General features: G+C 44.9%; 2 protein-coding genes across 12 annotated transcripts in view; both read left to right on the top strand.

Annotated features, from left to right (window-relative positions):
- The window catches only part of HMGXB4 (HMG-box containing 4), a 48781-nt gene extending 40100 nt beyond the window's left edge, over positions 1–8681 (top strand). For 5 of the 6 annotated variants that reach the window (XM_064283644.1, XM_064283642.1, XM_064283645.1 and 2 more), the window contains 2 exons: positions 3873–3995; positions 4446–8681. In XM_064283644.1, coding sequence (XP_064139714.1) covers positions 3873–3995; positions 4446–4490 — 168 coding nt within the window. In that variant the 3' untranslated portion in view covers positions 4491–8681. The other variant, XM_064283643.1, reaches the window with a different exon arrangement.
- Positions 8682–10560: 1879 nt separating this feature from the next.
- Positions 10561–18471, top strand: part of TOM1 (target of myb1 membrane trafficking protein) — a 58412-nt gene continuing 50501 nt past the window's right edge. For all 6 annotated transcript variants that reach the window (XM_064283641.1, XM_064283640.1, XM_064283639.1 and 3 more), the window contains exon 1: positions 10561–10693. In XM_064283641.1, the coding sequence (XP_064139711.1) occupies positions 10642–10693 (52 nt within the window). In that variant the 5' untranslated portion in view covers positions 10561–10641. The remainder of the gene's footprint in view (positions 10694–18471) is intronic.

The following is an 18471-nucleotide window of genomic DNA, read 5'->3' as shown; positions in this document are numbered from 1 at the left end:
CCTTTGGACCCAGGGTCCCGCTACTGAGAAGCTCCTAGACCAGGGGAAGATTGATGACAAGGACCTTCCTCCACAGCCAACAAAGAGAAAACCTTTCCCTGGAGCTGGCTCCCTAAATTCAGACTGCTAGCCTCCTAAACTGGGAGAGAATAAATTTCTGTTTGTGAAAGCCGTCCACTTGTGGTATTTCTGTTATAGCAGCACTAGATGACTAAGACACTTGGTAAAGTGGAAGATCGGTGAAAAAGAGGAAGACCCTTAATGAGGTGGATTGACGCAGTGGCTGCAACAGTGGTCTCAAACATAGCAATGATTATGAGGATGGCGTGAGACTGGGCAGCGTTTCGTTCTGTTGTACATGAGTTGCTGAGTCAGTATCAACTCCACAGCACCTAATAACAACAGTGTGTTCACAGAGTTGTGGATCCATCACCACTCTCTAGTTCTAGAACATTTTTCATCACCCCCCTCAAAAAAAAACCATTCCCATCAGCAACCAGGTCCCATTCCCTTCTACTTTTTTTCCCCCAGACTTTAATAATTTGCATGTAATTTCACAATTTTGCACTTTCCACATACCACTTATACTATTACTTATTTTATATTTTTATTTAAATAAATCTACCCATGCTTTCACAATAATATACTTAATATCACAAGTGTGATATTCTGGGGAAATTTTTTCTAATACGTATCAAAATGGATAGATATATAACTATCAAAATAATTAGTATTCACCTATGTACCACCTGAAATTGCATACCACACTTTAGGGAACATTGATTTATACAGTTCACTCAAAGATTAAATACCCGAAAGTCCAGGAAAATTAAGTGACTACTCCAGGTTTGCACAGCCAGTAGGGAAAGCTGGAAATAGAGTCCAACTTGCCCATTTCCATCCCTCTTCTCATTCTGTGGTACTGTGCTACCTTAAGTAGTTAAAGGACTGTTGAAGAACAACAAGACTTAAGAAGAAATCAGGAGGTGTTGTGGAAAGGGCGGTATTATTCAAACTGGACCTTGAGGGTGTCTTAGGCTGGGTTCTCTAGAGAAGCAAAACTAGTAAAGCATATAAATATATAAAGAGATATATATATCAAGGAAATGGCTCATGCAGTTGTAGAGGCTGGAATGTCCCAGGTCCATGGAGGCTTCTCCAGATTCACGTAGCCACAGGGGCTGGTGAACCGAAGATCAGCAGGTCAGGGAACAGGCCTTTTGTTCACAGGCTGCAAAGATCAACGAATCCCAAGATCGGCGAGCAAGACCACAGGTAAGTTGTTAGCTCAAGTCCCAAGAACTGGAGGTCAGACGAACAGGAGCCAGCTGCAGGATCCCAAGTGAGCAAAAGCCCACAAGCCTTGCCAGAATGTCCACTTATATTCGATGCAGGCTACACACCCAAGAAAACTCCCTTTCAACTGATTGGCTACTCAAAGCAGATCCCATCATGGAGGTGATCACATTATATCAAGTCTCATCGTGAAGTGATCACAACATCATACGACTGCCAAACTAAATTAGAACTACCAAACCAGTGAGAATAATGGCCCAGCCAAGGTGACACAGAGCCTTAACCATCACAAATGGTAAGTGGGTTTGGGCCTGTGGAGATGGTGGAGAGACACTCCAAGCTAAGAAAACAGTGTACATCTGATTCTCAACCTCAGCGTCTTCTGCAGAGAAGGATTAATGGAGGCCCAGTGGAACTCTGGACACCCCCCCCCCCCCCCACCACACACACACATTTTAACCAAATCTTTTAGCTGCTGTATATATTGGGGTTTTACTTGAAAAAGGGTTTTACTGCTAAAATTATGAAACCTACTAAACTGGAACATACAGTTCATGATGTGGAGAAGGGCTAAAAGTTAAGGTAGAGCCCAGATTACAGGGGATCTTCGTGAACATCCCGAAGTGTTTATACTTTTCTGCTTAGGAACTGCAGGGATTTTTTGAGTAGGGAGGGATGTGATTAGTGCTCTCATCTGGTTTTCTTTAAGAATATCTTCTTAGATTGGAGGTAAAAAGAGAACAGAAGCGAGGAGAAGTTATTACAGTAGTCTAGACACGACAGAAATTTGAATTTAATTCAACAAATGCTTATTGAGAGCTTACTATACACAGAACACCAATAGTTATTGGGAGGATATAAAAAGGAATACAACATCGTTCCTCCCCCGAGGGAACATATATTCCATTAGGAGAGTCAGACATAAAATATTAGCTATAATTAACTGTAGGGCAGAGGTAGTGGAATAACATTAATAATTGCTAACATTGAATGCTTACTCAGCCAGCTTTGGTTCCTAGTGTTTTATATGAACTGTTTCATTTAACTCACACTGCAGCTTTGTGAGGCAGAATTTTTTGATTCCTCTATTTTACTGAAGGAGCCCTGGTGACACTGTGGTTAAGAATTTGGCAGCTAACCAGGTTGGTAGTTCGAATTCACCAGCCGCTCCTTGGAAACCTTATGGGACAGTTCTACTCTATCCTGTGGGGTCGCTATGAGTCGGAATTGACTGGACAGCCGTGGGTTTTGTTTCGGTTTAGTATTTTACAGAAGAAAACACAGAGGCTTAAAGAGATTAAGTAACTTGCATTAGAGCTCAGCCCCAAGCATTGAAGCAGGGACTTGGATTTGGTCGTGTGACATCAAGTTCCATGCTCTCAGCCGTTTGCTGTATGTACTGCCTCTGCTGGATGGTGTAGAGGGAAGATAGTGGACGAGGAGGATGAGGAAAAGGAAGAGTCGACAGTGGCTGAGGCCTTGAAACTGGATAGTCATATGGATGGTGGTGATTTCAGCAGAGAAATAGGTGCTAGGAGGAGGAGAGGATTTGGATGGGAAGGTTCTCTTAACAGCATGGTGAGATCAAGAAATATCCCAGAGGAGAGACCTAGCAGGCAGCCAAAAGAAGCAGTTTTGCAGATGAAGATTTTGCTAATAACAGTAACAATTGCTGATGTTTCTTGAGCACTTAACTACATACAGAGCACCATCCAACATTCTTTATTATCTCACTTAATCCCCTCCGATACAGGTACTATTAATACTCTGTGTTACAGGCACAGGACAGTAAGCCTCTTGCCCAGATACAAAAGCAGTAAGTGAGGGAACCAGGGTCTGGACCCAGGCAGGCTTGAGTCCAGAGCTTATTCTCTTTGAGATCTCTACTATGCTGCTTCCCAAGATGACATCCTCACAGTGGTTCTGGTCAAAACAGATTGTATAAGAGCTGGACACACATATTTGCAGCAGGCGGTCTTTGTTATCTCTTTGAATCACAACAATATAGACAATATGAAGCACTCGAGATGTTAAAATTTGCAATGAATCAAATTTACTCCCTGTGGGGAGGGAACAACCCAACCCAGAAAAATGGTGTCATCAGTTTTCAAAAGCCTCAGAAGTGGAAAAGTGTGTTTATGTTAAATGTGAATGTGCAGGGCTATAAATTTCTTACAGTAATTGAATTTAAGGTGTATTTATTGAGTCTAAACATACGTTTACATACATGATCTCCAGAAATCTTCTCAACAGCTCTCAGAGGTAAGTAAGGCCTTTTTTTTTTTACACTATTCCTAATAAGAAGAGAGGTGTTAAATGACTCCCCAAGGTCACACAGGGGGTAAGGTGGGTTAGGAATATAGAAGGGAAACCTGGGAATGTATTGTAAACATTTTCTTTTTAAATAACTTACAGAGTCATCAGAATAGATCCTTCCATTTCTGCTTCAAGTTTTGTGTTGTATGAGTAGAACTACCCAGGATTTAAAGAAGCATGTGAGGAGATCACCCAGCACATGGGAGGGAACACCAGGATGTGATTGCAGTTACAGTCTCCTCTCCTTTAATGCTCTCCAGGGAATGGTGGCTGTGTCTGGCAGTCTGTCAGTGCTGCTGGATTCCATTATCTGCGCGCTTGGCCCCTTGGCATGTCTGACCACACAACTACCTGAATTGAATGGCTGTCCCAAACAGGTCTTGGTGAGTTTTCCTTGGATTTTTTTGGGCCAGGCCCCATGGGAGCCAGAAAAATCCTGGCTTAGTGAGCCCTGTCAGGCACGGGCTCACAAGGCTTCGTGGCATATAGCACTCCCACGGAACGTGATACTAACACGATACTGTGTTGTCAGAAAATGCACGCTGTGCTTTCAGTGAAACATGAAAACATGCCGTTTCCCAAAACAGAGATACATTCTAGTCCTTGAGATACTGCAACTCCCAGGTTTCCTGTTTGTTTTTCTACTCTCTAGGATTAGTGGGAGAAACTAGCAGACAGCTCCCAGCATAACAGACAACAAGATGCCATCTTCATTCTGACCCTCTTTTCTCTAACTGACTTTTCTTCCTTATCCCTCTCCCTTGAAAAAAGAAACATCTCAGGGAACCAAGGTAAAGTACTCTTCAACTGAACCTTTTTTCCTTATTTTACAGTCAAACACATTAGACAACATTGCTTACATCATGCCTGGACTCTGACAGCAAAGAACCCTGGGACAGAAACCTTATCCCATCCCATTGCCGGTTTGTGTATATGTGACTGTTCCAAATCCCTTCGCTGGCCTTGGTGTAGGTTTTAAATTTTTATATATGTATATACATCTATATATATATATAATGTACAATATATACATAGGCCTTCACTACTTTGCTTTTAATAATTTTACGAAATGGCAAAGATTTAGCCAAGAGAAGACTTTGGAATGAATTGGCTTGGGGTTCTTTTTTCTCCTGTAGTGGATAAATCTGCCTTAAAAATCAATGTAACTTGGGGGCTGGGGGCTTGTTCTGAGTGCCAGGTGCATCTCTTTATGGACAGCTAAAATGTGATTTTTTCCAAAGTCAGTTGCACCTCCGGACCCATCACTGACCATTTGCCTTACCTATTTTATTGTCTGAAATGTAACAGGAAGGAAAGTTATGGGAAGATGCCAACTGACAGAAAGTACAAAGCCTTTCAACTTGAAGTGACCTGGGTGAAAGGTGATAAAATTGTTCCCATCTTGTGGTTACTGAGATGGCTTAGGTGAACTGAGTAGGAAGTTCATTCCAATTCTTACTTCATATGTGTCCATGTCTCGAAATTCATTGTAATCATTGGTACCTTTGGCAGCCTCAGTAGAGGCCAGCGAGTTATGGGAGCCCTGGCAGCATCAAATCCTTGGAGAGGGCAATGCTGCCAATGCCACCTATTGAACTGTGTATATTCTAAGCTGACCCAGAATATTTTGATCTGCAAAACTAAGAGCTAGTGCCATTCATTGGCAGCATTAAGTTAGCCACTGAGTCCTCACAAATTCTGCTGCTTGGTTGCTTGGTGGTCATGGAAGATAAACTTTGCCCAGTGAGATTCTTGGGTTCATCCTACTGGTTCCCCTGGCGGGCAGATACGGTGTTCTGCATTCCACACGTAAGTGAATTGCAAAAAGAGTACTCGATTCTCACGAAGGTTTATTTATGTGCGTGTGTGAATGTATTTTAATTATGTGTATTTAACTCTAAAATCTCTTAGATTTTAATTTATCCTGTAAATTTCTGTATATATAATTTAATAACAAAAGTTTCCACCAGCAGCAGCGTGTGGAAGATACAGATCTGTCATTTGTTCCTTCCTTTCTTCCTTTGGTCTGCTCTGAAAACTCCAAATCATCTCCATTTTAAGGCATTCTGCCTCAAAAAGGAATCATTATGTCGGAATTCTAATTCTTTATAAAGACCTTCATGGCCTTCAATAATGTCGAGAAAGTAAAATAAAAAAAGAATGTTACCATCCCCAGCCACCCTTATTTCCAAAGAACCAGACTTTTGCTTCCCAGATGGAGAGAAGATACTTGAGCACTTCAGAGTTCTTTTTAAATTTGGTGTGAGATTATCTGCCAAAACCCAGCTCTGAGGTAATTGTGTTTTCTTCCCTTAGCCTAGATGGAGCACTGTGGCATCAAAACAAGTCCTTGGGGACAGTGCAGCTAGTCTGCATCCTATTTAATTCCTTCCCCTTCCCCCGTGCCGTGTTGTCACGAGGCTGTTTTTAAAGGTATTCTGGTTGCTGAATGCCTTTCTCAGCTCAGAGCAGTTTTGAGATTCAACCTGGGAAGCAAAGGAGGAATCAGGAACATTTGGGAACCAAAATCAAGAAGAGCAGAAACCTTGGCTTGATTTCTTGGGCTAGTCCCTCATCCCACACCTCATCTGCACCCATGGAAGCTTCCTGTTTGACAGAGGGTATTCAAGGAGAGGCCTTGAAGACATGGGTTAGTACAGAAAGAAATCAATCCTACCATTGCCATTTGTATACTTTCTGGAAATCCTGATGAGGACCTGCTTTTTGTTTGTTTGTTTTCTTTTGAAACCCAACCCTATTGTATTTGTATTTAAAATTTGTACACATTTGTATAATAATCTGTACCTTGTGGTATTTGGTACTATTAGAGAAAAAACTTTGGATTCAGACCTCCTTGCAGTTTTTATATCATTGTTTTATTTTTGTTTTTTAAATACCAGTGGTTTGATCCAAAGCCCATTACAGTTGTATAAAAAAATTAAATTTTGTACTTACATTATTAAAAATCACATTTTTAATATTTGTAGTCCAGTCTCAGCTATCTTTTCCCTGCTGCTAACTAAAGTTACCTACAAACTCATAAGACCTCCATTTTTCATGTGATATACTACCATAATTTTCTTAAAAAAGGACATCAGCCCAGACAAGAGGTCAAGTTTCTAATCTGACTCATATTCCTAACATACACCTTGCTCCCTTTGTAATTTTTGAGTTATGGAGCTTCTTGTTTTCTCTTCCTGCAAATTGCAGATCCGGTGAATCTGAGAGCTATAGCTCTATTCATTGGCAAATGAAACTCTGTCTGTTACAGTGTTAACCTATATCAAGAAAATATCAGTCTGTGTAAGAGTTGACTGCGTCCGAATCGTGTGTTAAATATGATGTATTTCATGCCGTTTCAGCACCATCTTGACTTAGTGATGTTGAATAAATCACTTAATCTTTATAAACTTCCAAATTCCTTCCAGAAAAGAGTTTAATGTCACCTCCCTGTCTCCAAGCCTGCAGCCAGCCAGCATGACATGAATGTTGAGTAACACTATGAACATAAAGCATATGGAGATTTGAGCTTTCAAGATAAAATTTTCCATGCAAACACAAGGTGTTAAAAGACATAGTGAAATCATATGATTGATTAAAAGGCTGTCTTATGGAGAGGCAGCAAGAAGGAGACCACCATGTAGCTGAATGACTTATAGAGAGAGTGATCTGCATACTTTATCCCATTTAATCCTTCTGAAAGCCCTACAAGGTGCATTATCCCCCTTTACAGATGGGGAAACACATGCAGAAAGTACTTTTCCTAAGTGCACGCAGCCAGTAGACGTCATAGCCAAAATCGGAACATTGGTACTAGCTGACCCCAAAGCCTAGGCTCCTACCCTAAGCTGACACTTTCAAATTTAAATTGTGTATGTAATTCATTAGGATCCTTCTCAATTATCTATAGTCCTAAGCAAACTTGGTTAGAAAAGTGCTTAAAGAATATAATAGATCACAATACATCTATGTAGTATGTCAGTCTTAAGGGATATAACCATTCTTACCCTCAGGAAGGTATATGATATTAATATTGCTAATATACCTAAAAGGAAAAATTAAATTGAGACACTTTTTATTAAATGAGTTTTAGTTTTAATCAGTTTTGTACTACACCTCATGTTTGCCATTCACGTTCCTATCTATGGTACTGTGTTGACAAAATCCACATACTTCCATTTCTGTTTTAACAGCTGTCTTAGGCTGGGGTTCCCTAGAGAAGCAAAACCAGTGAAGTGTGTATATACATAGAGAGAGAAAAAAAATTTTATTTCAAGGAAATGGCTCACGTAATTGTAGAAGCCGGCTAAGTCCCAAGTCCATGTATGGGTCAGGCATCAGGCTAGAGGCTTCTCCTGACTCACATAGCTGCAGAGGCTGAAGAACCCAAGATAGGCAGGTGTGGTGGTTAAGGTTGTGTGTAAACTTGGCTGGGCCATGATTCTCGGTGGTTTGGCAGTTACATAATGACGTACTTATCTTCCATTTTGTGGTATAATGTAATCACCTCCATGATGTGATCTGATGTGATCAGCCAATCAGTTGTAAATTAGTTTCCTCAACCGTGTGGCCTGCATACATTATATATTGGCATTCTGGCAAAGCTCACTGGCTTTAGTTCACTCTGGATCCTGCATCTGGCTCCTCATCTGACCTCCAGTTCTTGGGACTTGAGCCAGCAGCCTGCCTTATTGCCTGTAGGGCTTGGGATTTGTCGGCCTCTTGAGTTCATCAGCCCCTGCAGTTACATGAATCAGGAGAAGCCTTCAGTCTGATGCCTGTCACATGGACTTGGGACTTGCCACCCTCTACAACCACATGAGCCATTTCCTTGGGATAAGTCTCTCTCATTCTACATCCATCCATATTCCATCCATAGTTTCACATCACCTCCCTCTCTCCAAGCCTGTGTGCGTGTGTGTGTGTGTGTGTGTGTGTGTGTGTATGTATACACTTCACTGGTTTGGAAACCCTGGTGGCATAGTGGTTAAGAGCCACAGCTGCTAACCAAAAGGTCTGCATTTAAAATCTACCAGGCACTCCTTGGAAACTCTATGGGACAATTCTGCCCTGTCCCATTGGGTCGCTATGAGTCAGAATCAACTCAACGGCAATGGGTTTGGTTTGGGTTTGGTTCACTAGTTTTGTTTCTCTGGAGAACCCAGCCTAAGACATCAGGCAGGCTGCTGGCTCAAGTCCCAAGAACCAGAGGTCAGGTGATTACAAGCCAGATACAGGATCCAGAGCAGGCAAGCAAGCTTTGCCAGAACATCCATATATATACTGGATGCAGGCTACACCCCTGAGGAAACTCCCCTTATAGCTAATTGGCTGGTCATATCAGATCACATCATGGAGGATGACTACGTCAATACATAATTGCCAAATTACATTATTACATAACTGCCAAACCACTGAGAATCATGGCCCAGCCAAGTTGACACACAACCTTAACCATCACAATTCCCCATTGCCATTAAGTCGATTCCAACTCATAGCAACCCTATAGGACAGAGTAGAACTGCCCCATAGGAATGGCTGGTGGATTCAAACTGCTGACCTTTTGGTTAGCAGCCAAGCTCTTAATCACTGCACTACCAGGGCTCCACCATCACAATATCTGTATAATATTGCGTTTGTATGGAGTTAATGGAATTCCACTGCCTGCTTTGGGACATGGGGGTTGTTTCTGATTTTAAATTTTGGAACCAAAGTATCTTGATTTTTGTCTAAAAGTGTTTGAATATAAAAGATAATATTTATGTACTATGTCAGTTTTAAGGGACATGTTTACCTCAGAAAGGTATTTAATATTAACATGGCTGTTTTATTCTTGGCAGTAAAGCCTAGGTTCTTCTGCCCACGATCACTCTAAACTAGAGTGAAGCAAGACCTTCTGGCCGATGACCCAACATGGGGATGTGAAAGGTGGTTAATGGGAGAACCCCCAAAAATTTCATGCTAAATATTCTCCATACAACCACGTAATACTGCTTAAATGAAGAAAGGCATGTAAGGTACCAGGCCCGAAGACCATCTTACATGTACTCCCCTCCTTATACAATTGAGAGAGGCCTTTTAAGATTATTGACTAGGAGTCCAGTTTTGTACTTCAGGGACCCTGTTAACTCTCCGAGGTTATAAGGAAATTGTGTCTGTCTTTTCCTCAGAAAGGCTCATGCTCATGGCTTATTCAAACTCTCAAGGGAGCCTGTGACCCCAAAAAAAAGCTAAGAATCCTTGATCTAACTCCAGCATCCAGGGCACAAGATAGAACCTTGGTATTTGGATCGCACAGTGAATTAATGGCAGAGATAGGCCCCAGGCTCTGCTCTTGACTAGATGAGTGTGCTTTCGGCCACCCTGTGCTCTAGCCTGTCCTCAGCTGCAAGTCACTGAGTTGGCTCTCAGTCCCAGGGGGTCACAAACCCCTGGCCTTTGCCTCTCCTATTTGAGGTAAGTGAATATGGCCTGCAAGCAGGGTGCATCTTGGAGCACGGACACCTCTACATCAAATAGAGCCCCATCAGGGCAGAGAAAGCCAGAGAGGCTGTCAATCCCAGGGCTTAGTGTGGGGTCACGGGGCTAAGCGCTAGGGCTCTAGGACCTCTGTAGTCTGAGCCTGCTGTGCAACCTTACTCAAGTCATTCCCCAGGCCTGAAACCCAGTTTTCCAAATGTGTCAAGTGAGATCGTTAGACCAAGGTCCCCAAAACCCTTTTTTTAAAAAGTTTGAGGGCATGGCTCAGAAAGGCCCACGCTTCCTGGGCCCCCAGCCCTCTGTGGTGTGTGACATCATGCGTGACGTCACGCTGACGCCGGATAAGTCGCAGTGCGGTCATCGCTCTCCGCCTCCACGCGCCTGACCCTCGCACGTCAGGGGCGGGGCCTGTGGCCGCGCTCCGGGTTCCCTCCGCGCCGCCCCACCGGCTCCTCCTCGCGAGCCGTTTGGCGCGTCACGTGACAGGTCGGCGGCGCCGGCGGTTGCTGTCAGCTGAGTCCTGTGTTGGTGGCAGCGGCAGTCGCGGCGATGGACTTTCTGCTGGGGAACCCGTTCAGCTCTCCGGTGGGACAGCGCATCGGTGAGTCCCCGGAGCCTCGCACAGTCCTGTCCCAGTGCTCCGCGCCCGGGCCCGCTCCCCACCCGGGGTGCCTCCAGGTCCCCAGTCACTGACGGGAGCGAAGGCTGGGTGGAGGAGGCTGGCGTGTCTCTCATCGGCCTGGTTCCGCCCAGTCTCCCGCCCCCTTGATTGACAAGGCCTTGGTCCATTAGGGAACCTCGACTTGTGATGGATGTTTATTGCAGCCAATCGGCAAGGAGAGAGGGCGGGCCCAGGCCCCCGCCGCTCAGCCAATGTGCGTCGGCTGGGGGGTCCCCAACCCAGGTAGAAAGTTTTCGGGGTTAAAGGGACTGCGTGGTTTTGCGACTGTTTGCCTCGTCGCTTCCCTAGAACGGGTGCTGCCCGGGCTCTTGGCGTCTCCTCCCTGGCTCGCCGGGCTCTCCGGACACGGAAGCCTGAGAAGGGCTAGAAGCCTATTCTCCCAAGACTGGAGAGAGGAGGGTTCAGGGCCTGGGCAGGCGACTTGCGGGGACAGGGGACCCTCCCGGGCCTCCAGCACTGTGAGACTCAGAGCTTGGCACACTTCTAGGCGCTGTGAAGCCCACACGACCAGGAGGACAGGCCTCAAAGACCAAGGTTTCAGGACCTGTTTGCCGTGGCTGCCTTTCCTTATAGAGTGGCAGAATCTTTGAGCTGAAAGTGAGCTTAGAAACCACCTGACTCTGCCTCCCTCATTCCTAAGTAGGTGGGACAGCTGAGGAGCTCTGGCTGGAGACCCACAGCTTAAATAGAGCGCAGGTCGCCTGACTCCTGGCTGCTTGTCCTTGGTTCTTGGCACCCTGATGACTGGAGACTTAGCAGTTCTGTGACTGAGTTCTGTGCCGAGGTTTCCTTACTGGGATGGGAGGGTGGCACAAACGGTTAACTCTCGGCTGCAAAGCAAAAGGCCGGAAAGTAGCTTCGTTAGTAATTGTTAAGTACTTAGAAGAGTGCCTGGCACATGGCCAGTGCTATATAAGAAAAAGCTGTTATGTTTATTATTGTTACCGAGATACAACCACCAAGTGAGGATCAGAAATCCCGGGAAATCTTGCAGCTCCGCCTTCCTGCACACAGGCACGGGGAGGACCCGCGGCCATGGCCCCAACAGCTGTCATAGTCTGGCTGTACCCCTTTGTTGCGTGAAGAACCTTGGGGCAGTACTGTGAAATGATCTCTTCATCTTTTTAATGACTTTCACTCTTAAATCCAGACTCGGATAATTAGATCTTTCAGAAAGACATTCTTCCCATCCTTACTTTTTTGGAACCCAAACCTCACTAAAGTCAGTTGACCCAGCTCTGTGGCTGTTGGTGGCTTTTCTGAGGTTTTGTAATCATTTCTCTTCAGGGGTGGGGGTGGGGTGGTAGTCAAGGATTACACACCAAGAAGCTCCTGGACCACGGAGGAGAAGCTGCCCTCTAGAGGAACACCACCGTCCTGGCAGCACACACACCCTACAGTGAGTCATTGTTTTGGAGCCCAAAAGAGAAAACAGCTCTCCTCTCATCTTAGTTTCTCCAGCTACAGACACCACTCCTTTTGTCACATGCCAAAATTGAGACTTCCTACTTGGAAAAAAAAACTGTCCCTCAAAATCAACCGCTTATCCCTGAGGCTTTCTCGAAAAGCTCACCTGGGCTCTAGGCTTTAGCTGGTCCATGAAAACTTAGCTTCTCTTTTTACCCTGTAGGGTTGCCTGCCTCAGGCAAGAAATACTTCTGTCCAAAGAGAATGCTACTAAATCATAATACTTTAGAGCACGAACCAGTTGTACTGCTGGAAGAGTCTTTATACTGGGGGATCTTCTAACCCAGTGGTTCTCTTCAGAATGCCTAGGAGGGCTTGTTAAAGCTGTTGACTGGGGCCCACCTCCAGGGTTTCTGACTCTGTCGATCTACAGTGGAGCCCCCGAATGCATTTCTAACAAGTCCCCAGGTGATGCTGATGCTGCTGGTGCAGAGACCTCACGTCGAAAACCTCTTGTCGTAATCATTTAATGCTGCTATAACAGAAATACCACAAGTAGATGTCTTTAACAAAGAGAAATTTATTTTCTCACAGTCTAGTAGGCAAGAAGTCCAAATCCAGGGTGTCTGCGCCAGGGAAAGGCTTTCTCTCTCTGTCGGCCCTGGAGGAACGTCCTTGTCATCAGTCTTCCCTTGGACTAGGAGCTTCTCTGTGCAGGAACCCTGGGTCCAAAGGACACGTTCTCCTCCTGGTGCTGCTTTCCTGGTGGTATGAGGTCCCCACTCTCTGCTTGCTTCCCTTTTGTCTCTTAAAAAGATAGAAGTTGGTGCAGGCCACGCTCCAGGGAAACTCTCTTTGCATTGGACCAGAGATGTGACCTTAGTAAGGGTGTTACCATCCCACCCTAACGCTCTTTGGCATAACAAAATGGAGGACAAGCACACAGTACTGGGAATCATGGCCCAACCAAGTTGACACATATTTTAGGAGGACACAATTCAATCCATGACACCTCTGTTCTAGCCCAGTCCCTTCATTTTACACATGAGGAGACTGAGGTTCAGAGAGGAGAAGGTGGAGACTATGACCCCAGTGAATTAGTAGTAGAGCTGGGATGAACCCTAGAGCCATCGAAATTTGAACCAAAACTGAAGAGACTCTAAAAGGAGAGTTAAATGAAGAATACGTGCGGTTTGAGTTAATGCCCTCGAGATTACATATTCTTCATTTAGATAAAGAGGCAGAAGGTGATTGGACCTGTGATGACTGATGTTGGACCTAATATTAGCTGCTTGTATTTCATAGTATTTTCAGTCACCTCGTATGTACTCGAAAGCTGTACAGTGAATAAGGAAGACCGAAGAAGAATTGATGCCTTTGAATTATGGTGTTGGCAAAGAATATTGAATATACCATTGACTGCCAGAAGAATGAACAGATCTGTCTTGGAAGAAGTACAGAGTACAGCCAGAATATTTCCTAGAAGCAAGGATGGTGAGACTGTCTCACATACTTCGGGCACGTTATCAGGAGGCACCAGTCCCTGGAGAAGGACATCATGCTTGGTAAAGTAGGGGGTCAGGGAAAAAGAGGAAGACCCTCAACGAGATGGATTGACACAGTGGCTGCAACAGTGAGCTCAAGTATAGCAAAGATTGTGCGGATGGCGCAGGTCCAGGCAGTGTTCCATTCTGTTGTACATGGGGTCACTATGAGTCGGAACCGACTTGACAGTACCTAACAACAACATTTCTGTAAATCAGACTCCTTTTTACTGCAGGAGTAAAATAATCTCTTTTCAAGTCTGCTGTCTCCTGTCCCCTTGCTGGCTGAGAGTAGAGCCCCATGGAGTTGGCATCCCTAAGCACAGTGGGTTCTCTGATGGTGCTCATCGGGGTGAGGGTAACTTGACCCACAAAGTTCTGGTCCCCACACACATACCTTTTTGCTTGCCAGTCCCTGTGCCTAGAATGCCTGATCCTGCATCCCCTACTGAGGAGCTTAGACTCATCCTTCCAGGTACAGGGCATCGTTACCTCCTCCCTGAGGCTTTTCCTGACCCCTTCACATCCAACCATTGCATTTTCTTTTTTTAATTTTTATTATGCTTTAAGTGAAAGTTTACAAATCAAGTCAGCCTCTCACACAAAAACTTATATACACCTTAATACATGCTCCCAATTGCTCTCCCCCTAATGAGACAGCCCACTCCCTCCCTCCACTCTCTCTTTTCCTGTCCATTTCACGAGCTTCTAACCCCCTCTACCCTCTCATCTCCCCTCCAGGCAGGAGATGCCAACATAGACTCAAGTGTCCACCTGATCCAAGAAGCTCATTCCTCATCAGCATCCCTCTCCAACCCATTGTCCAGTCCAATCCCTGTCTGAAGAGTTGGCTTCGGGAATGGTTCCTGTCTTAGGCCAACAGAAGGTCTGGGGGCCATAACCACCGGAGTCCCTCCAGTCTCAGACCATTAAGCCTGGTCTTTTTACGAGAATTTGGGATCTGCATCCCACTGCTCTCCTGCTCCCTCAGGGGTTCTCTGTTGTGTTCCCTGTCAGGGCAGTCATCGATTGTAGCCAGGCACCATCTAGTTCTTCTGGTCTCGGGGTGATGTACAACCATTGCCTCTTTTGTACTCCCATCATCCTAGTTGCTCTGGTTTCCTGACTGGATGACTGTAGTTTCTGAGCCTCAGCGTCCTGCCCTGTAAAAAAAACCCATCACCATCTAGTCGATTCGGACTCATAGTGACCCTAGGACAGAGTAGAACTGCCCCCATAGGGTTTCCAAAGCTGTAATCTTTATGAAAGCAGACTGCCACATCTATCTTCTGTGAAACGGATAGTGGGCTCGAACCGCTGACCTTTCGGTTCACAGTTCAGTGCGTTAACCACTGCACCACCAGGGCTCCTTTCTTCCCCTGTAGAAGGATGATAATAACTACCTCCCAGGGCGGTTGTGAAAACGAAGTGGAATCATCCCTGTAGAGCGCCTGGCACAGCACAGTGTGCAATAAACATTCACTCTTGTGTGGCCATCTTCATGGTCATCGCCATTTTCATTGTTCCCACCATCATCACGTCAGTGTAGCCCCATCCCTTTCTGTTACTGGCTGTGTGCAGCTGTCTCCACAGCTAGACTGGGCTTCTCGAGAGCAGGAACTGCACCTGATTTATTCAAACCCCAGCAACTAGCATGTGCCTGGCACAGTAGAAGGGAAAGGGGGGTAGGAAAGTCACATTCATAAGCAAGTATCATGTACCACATATTATGCTAGTGTTAGGCACTAGCTTTTAATCTGATGTTTTACTATTTTTACCCATTTCACCAAAGGTAAGTCTGAGGGAAGGTACTACTTCCCGGAGCTTCACAGCCCATCAGCGACAGAGTTGGACTCCAGACTCAGGCTTGTCCACTTGCAGAGCCCGAGTCCTCTCTTGCACCCTCACCACTCTGCTTCTAGCCCATCAGTGCTTATTTTGAATTTACATTAGTTCAACCCACCAAGGTTCACAGTTGCTGTTCTACCCACGGAGTAGCTTTCTAGATTATGACATACACATGGGTCTGTGCAAATAGCCGGGTCACTCACCCTTCTCTGTTAGTAGGGGAACTTTCAAGGGCCACAGCCTGTGGCTGAAAGGATTCCAGATAATTTTACGAGATGGTATGTACATGACCCTCTTCTTCCAAGGACTTCAAAGCTCTTTCCTAGTATTATCTGAGGACAAATCTTACTGGCTACATTTTATAGAGAGATGTCAGGAGACCACAAAGAATCCCATTTCTTATTTCTGGCTGTCAGCTCATCCCTAGAGCTTTGAGACAGAAGCCCATCTGACTCATGAAAGCAAGCTGCAAGGACCAGAGACTGTAAATATGGGCAGTCACTTGGGACCAGCTTGTAGGAGTTGGGGTGGGAAGTGATAGCCGGATGTGAAGGAAGAAGAGCTCAGTGCCTAAGACCAAGCGCTGGGGTGGAGGGGAGGTGGAAAAGTCAGTGAGAACGGTCCTCAGATCCACAAAGGCCGAGCTAGGGGAGCCACAGAGGCAGGAACAATGGAAATGAGAGACCGCCTCAGGCCCACTGGAGTGCCATTTTCGGAGTAATGGGCTGGAAACCAAACTGGACACTCAGGTGTTACTGTTGCAGGGACACTGGGCTGGGAGGCAGGAGACCTGGTTCCCGGCAGTACTCTAACTGTATCACCTTTCCTCTCCAATGTCCATCATCCCCTTATCTGTAACTGGGAGAGGATACCATTCTCTCTGTACTTCCCCCAGCATGGGTGAGGAACAATTGAGATGACGGATGCGGACAGGGAAGGATTGATACTAGAGAAGAAAGAAACTGATGGCTTTTGTGGAGGAGTGATAGATGGCTCAAGGGGCAGAGTGTGATGTCACAGGGAGAAAGAGTTCAATGCCAGTATAAATAACTATCTCTAGGGCTTTTCAAAGATGCACCGTGCTGCTTTGTTTGGTAGCGAGCTCCCCATCACTGGGGGTGTGAAGGCCGAGGCCAGAGGGGAGGGATGCTATGAGGGGCATTCCTGCACTGGCTGGCAGGATGAACTAGACCAGTAAACTTCATCTGTAAGGACCAGACAGTAAATATTTTTGGCTTTGCGAGCCATACAGTTTTTAACTACTCAGCTCTGCTGTTATGGCACAAAATCAGCCATAGAGTCTGGCGACCTGCTACCTGAAAAATCAGCTATTGAAAACCCTATGGGGTGAGTTTTACTCTGACACACATAGGTCTCCAGGAACTCTCAAACGATAAGAGGGCAGGTTGGGGGAAATGAGGAGAGACTGCTAACGGGTATGAGATTTCTTTTGGGTGTGGTGAAAACGTTCTAAACTTGATTGTGGTGATGGTTGCAGAATTCTGAAAATATATTAAAAACCATTGAATTGTTGAAAAAAATCAGCCATAGATAATATGTAAACAAGTGGGCGTGGCTGTATTCCAATAAAACTTTATTTGTGGATACTGAAATTTGAATTTCATGTAATTTTCAGATGTCATGAAACATTACTCTTCATTTGATTTTTTTCTACCATTTAAAAATGTAAAGAGTGTTCTTACTTTGTAGACCATGCAGAAACAGGCAGCAGACTGAATCTGGCATGTCGGTCATAGTGTGCTGACCTCATAGCTAGCCAGAGCAGAATGATGGAGGGCAGTGCTCCTTGAAGTGGGGTCTCAGAGCACGCATACCTGGGGTGCTTGAGGGTGCTCTAACTCTGGGCTCCTGAGCCAGAATCTCTACCACTAATAGCAGTGTGGCCTGGGGAGCCCTCATGTCTTGATGCTTTGATTTCCTAATCCATAACTTTTGGGCTATAGTTCAAGTCTTGCTCTTAGAATGATAGGGGATAATGTCCAGAAAGGGCTTTCTGTATGTGAGCCACGTAGTAGTTCGCTGTCAGTGAGGCGTCAAGAGTGTGCCTTTTTCTGGGGTCTTAAGAGCTTGTGAAATGAGAAGAAACAGCTGAAAACATCCATTAATAATCAGAACCTGGAATGTACGAAGTATGAATCTAGGAAAATTGGAAATTGTCAAAAATGAAATTTAACACATAAACATCAATATCCTAGGCATTCGTGAGCTGAAATAGACTGGTATTGGACATTTTGAATTGGACAATCATATAGTCTACTATGCTGGGAATGAATGACAACTTGAAGAGGAATGGTGTTGCATTCATCGTCAAAAAGAACGTTTCAAGATCTATTCTGAAATATAACGCTGTCAGTGATAGGATAATATCCATACGCCTACAAGGAAGACCAGCTGATATGACTATTATTCAAATTTACGCATCAACCACTAGGGCCAAAGATGAAGAAATAGAAGATTTTTATCAGCTGCTGCAGTCTGAAATTGATCGAACATGCAATCAAGATGCATTGATAATTACTGGTGATTGGAATGCAAGAGTTGGAAATAAAGAAGAACGATCAGTAGTTGGAAAATATGACATTGGTGATAGAAACAATGCCGGAGATTGAATGATAGAATTTTGCAAGACCAACGACTTCTTCATTGCAAATACCTTCCTTCGCCAACATAAACAGTGACTATACACATGGACCTCACCAGTTGGAACACACAGAGATCAAATTGACTACATCTGTAGAAAGAGATGATGGAAAAGCTCGATATCATCAGTCAGAACAAGGCCAGGGGCCGACTGTGGAACAGACCATCAATTGTTCATAAGCAAGTTCGAGCTGAAACTGAAGAAAATCAGAGCAAGTCCACGAGAGCCAAAATATG

The sequence above is a fragment of the Loxodonta africana genome, chromosome 4 (assembly GCF_030014295.1).
Source record: "Loxodonta africana isolate mLoxAfr1 chromosome 4, mLoxAfr1.hap2, whole genome shotgun sequence".
In the NCBI taxonomy this organism is placed as follows: domain Eukaryota; kingdom Metazoa; phylum Chordata; class Mammalia; order Proboscidea; family Elephantidae; genus Loxodonta; species Loxodonta africana.
This window is presented reverse-complemented; position numbering and strand designations above follow the sequence as displayed.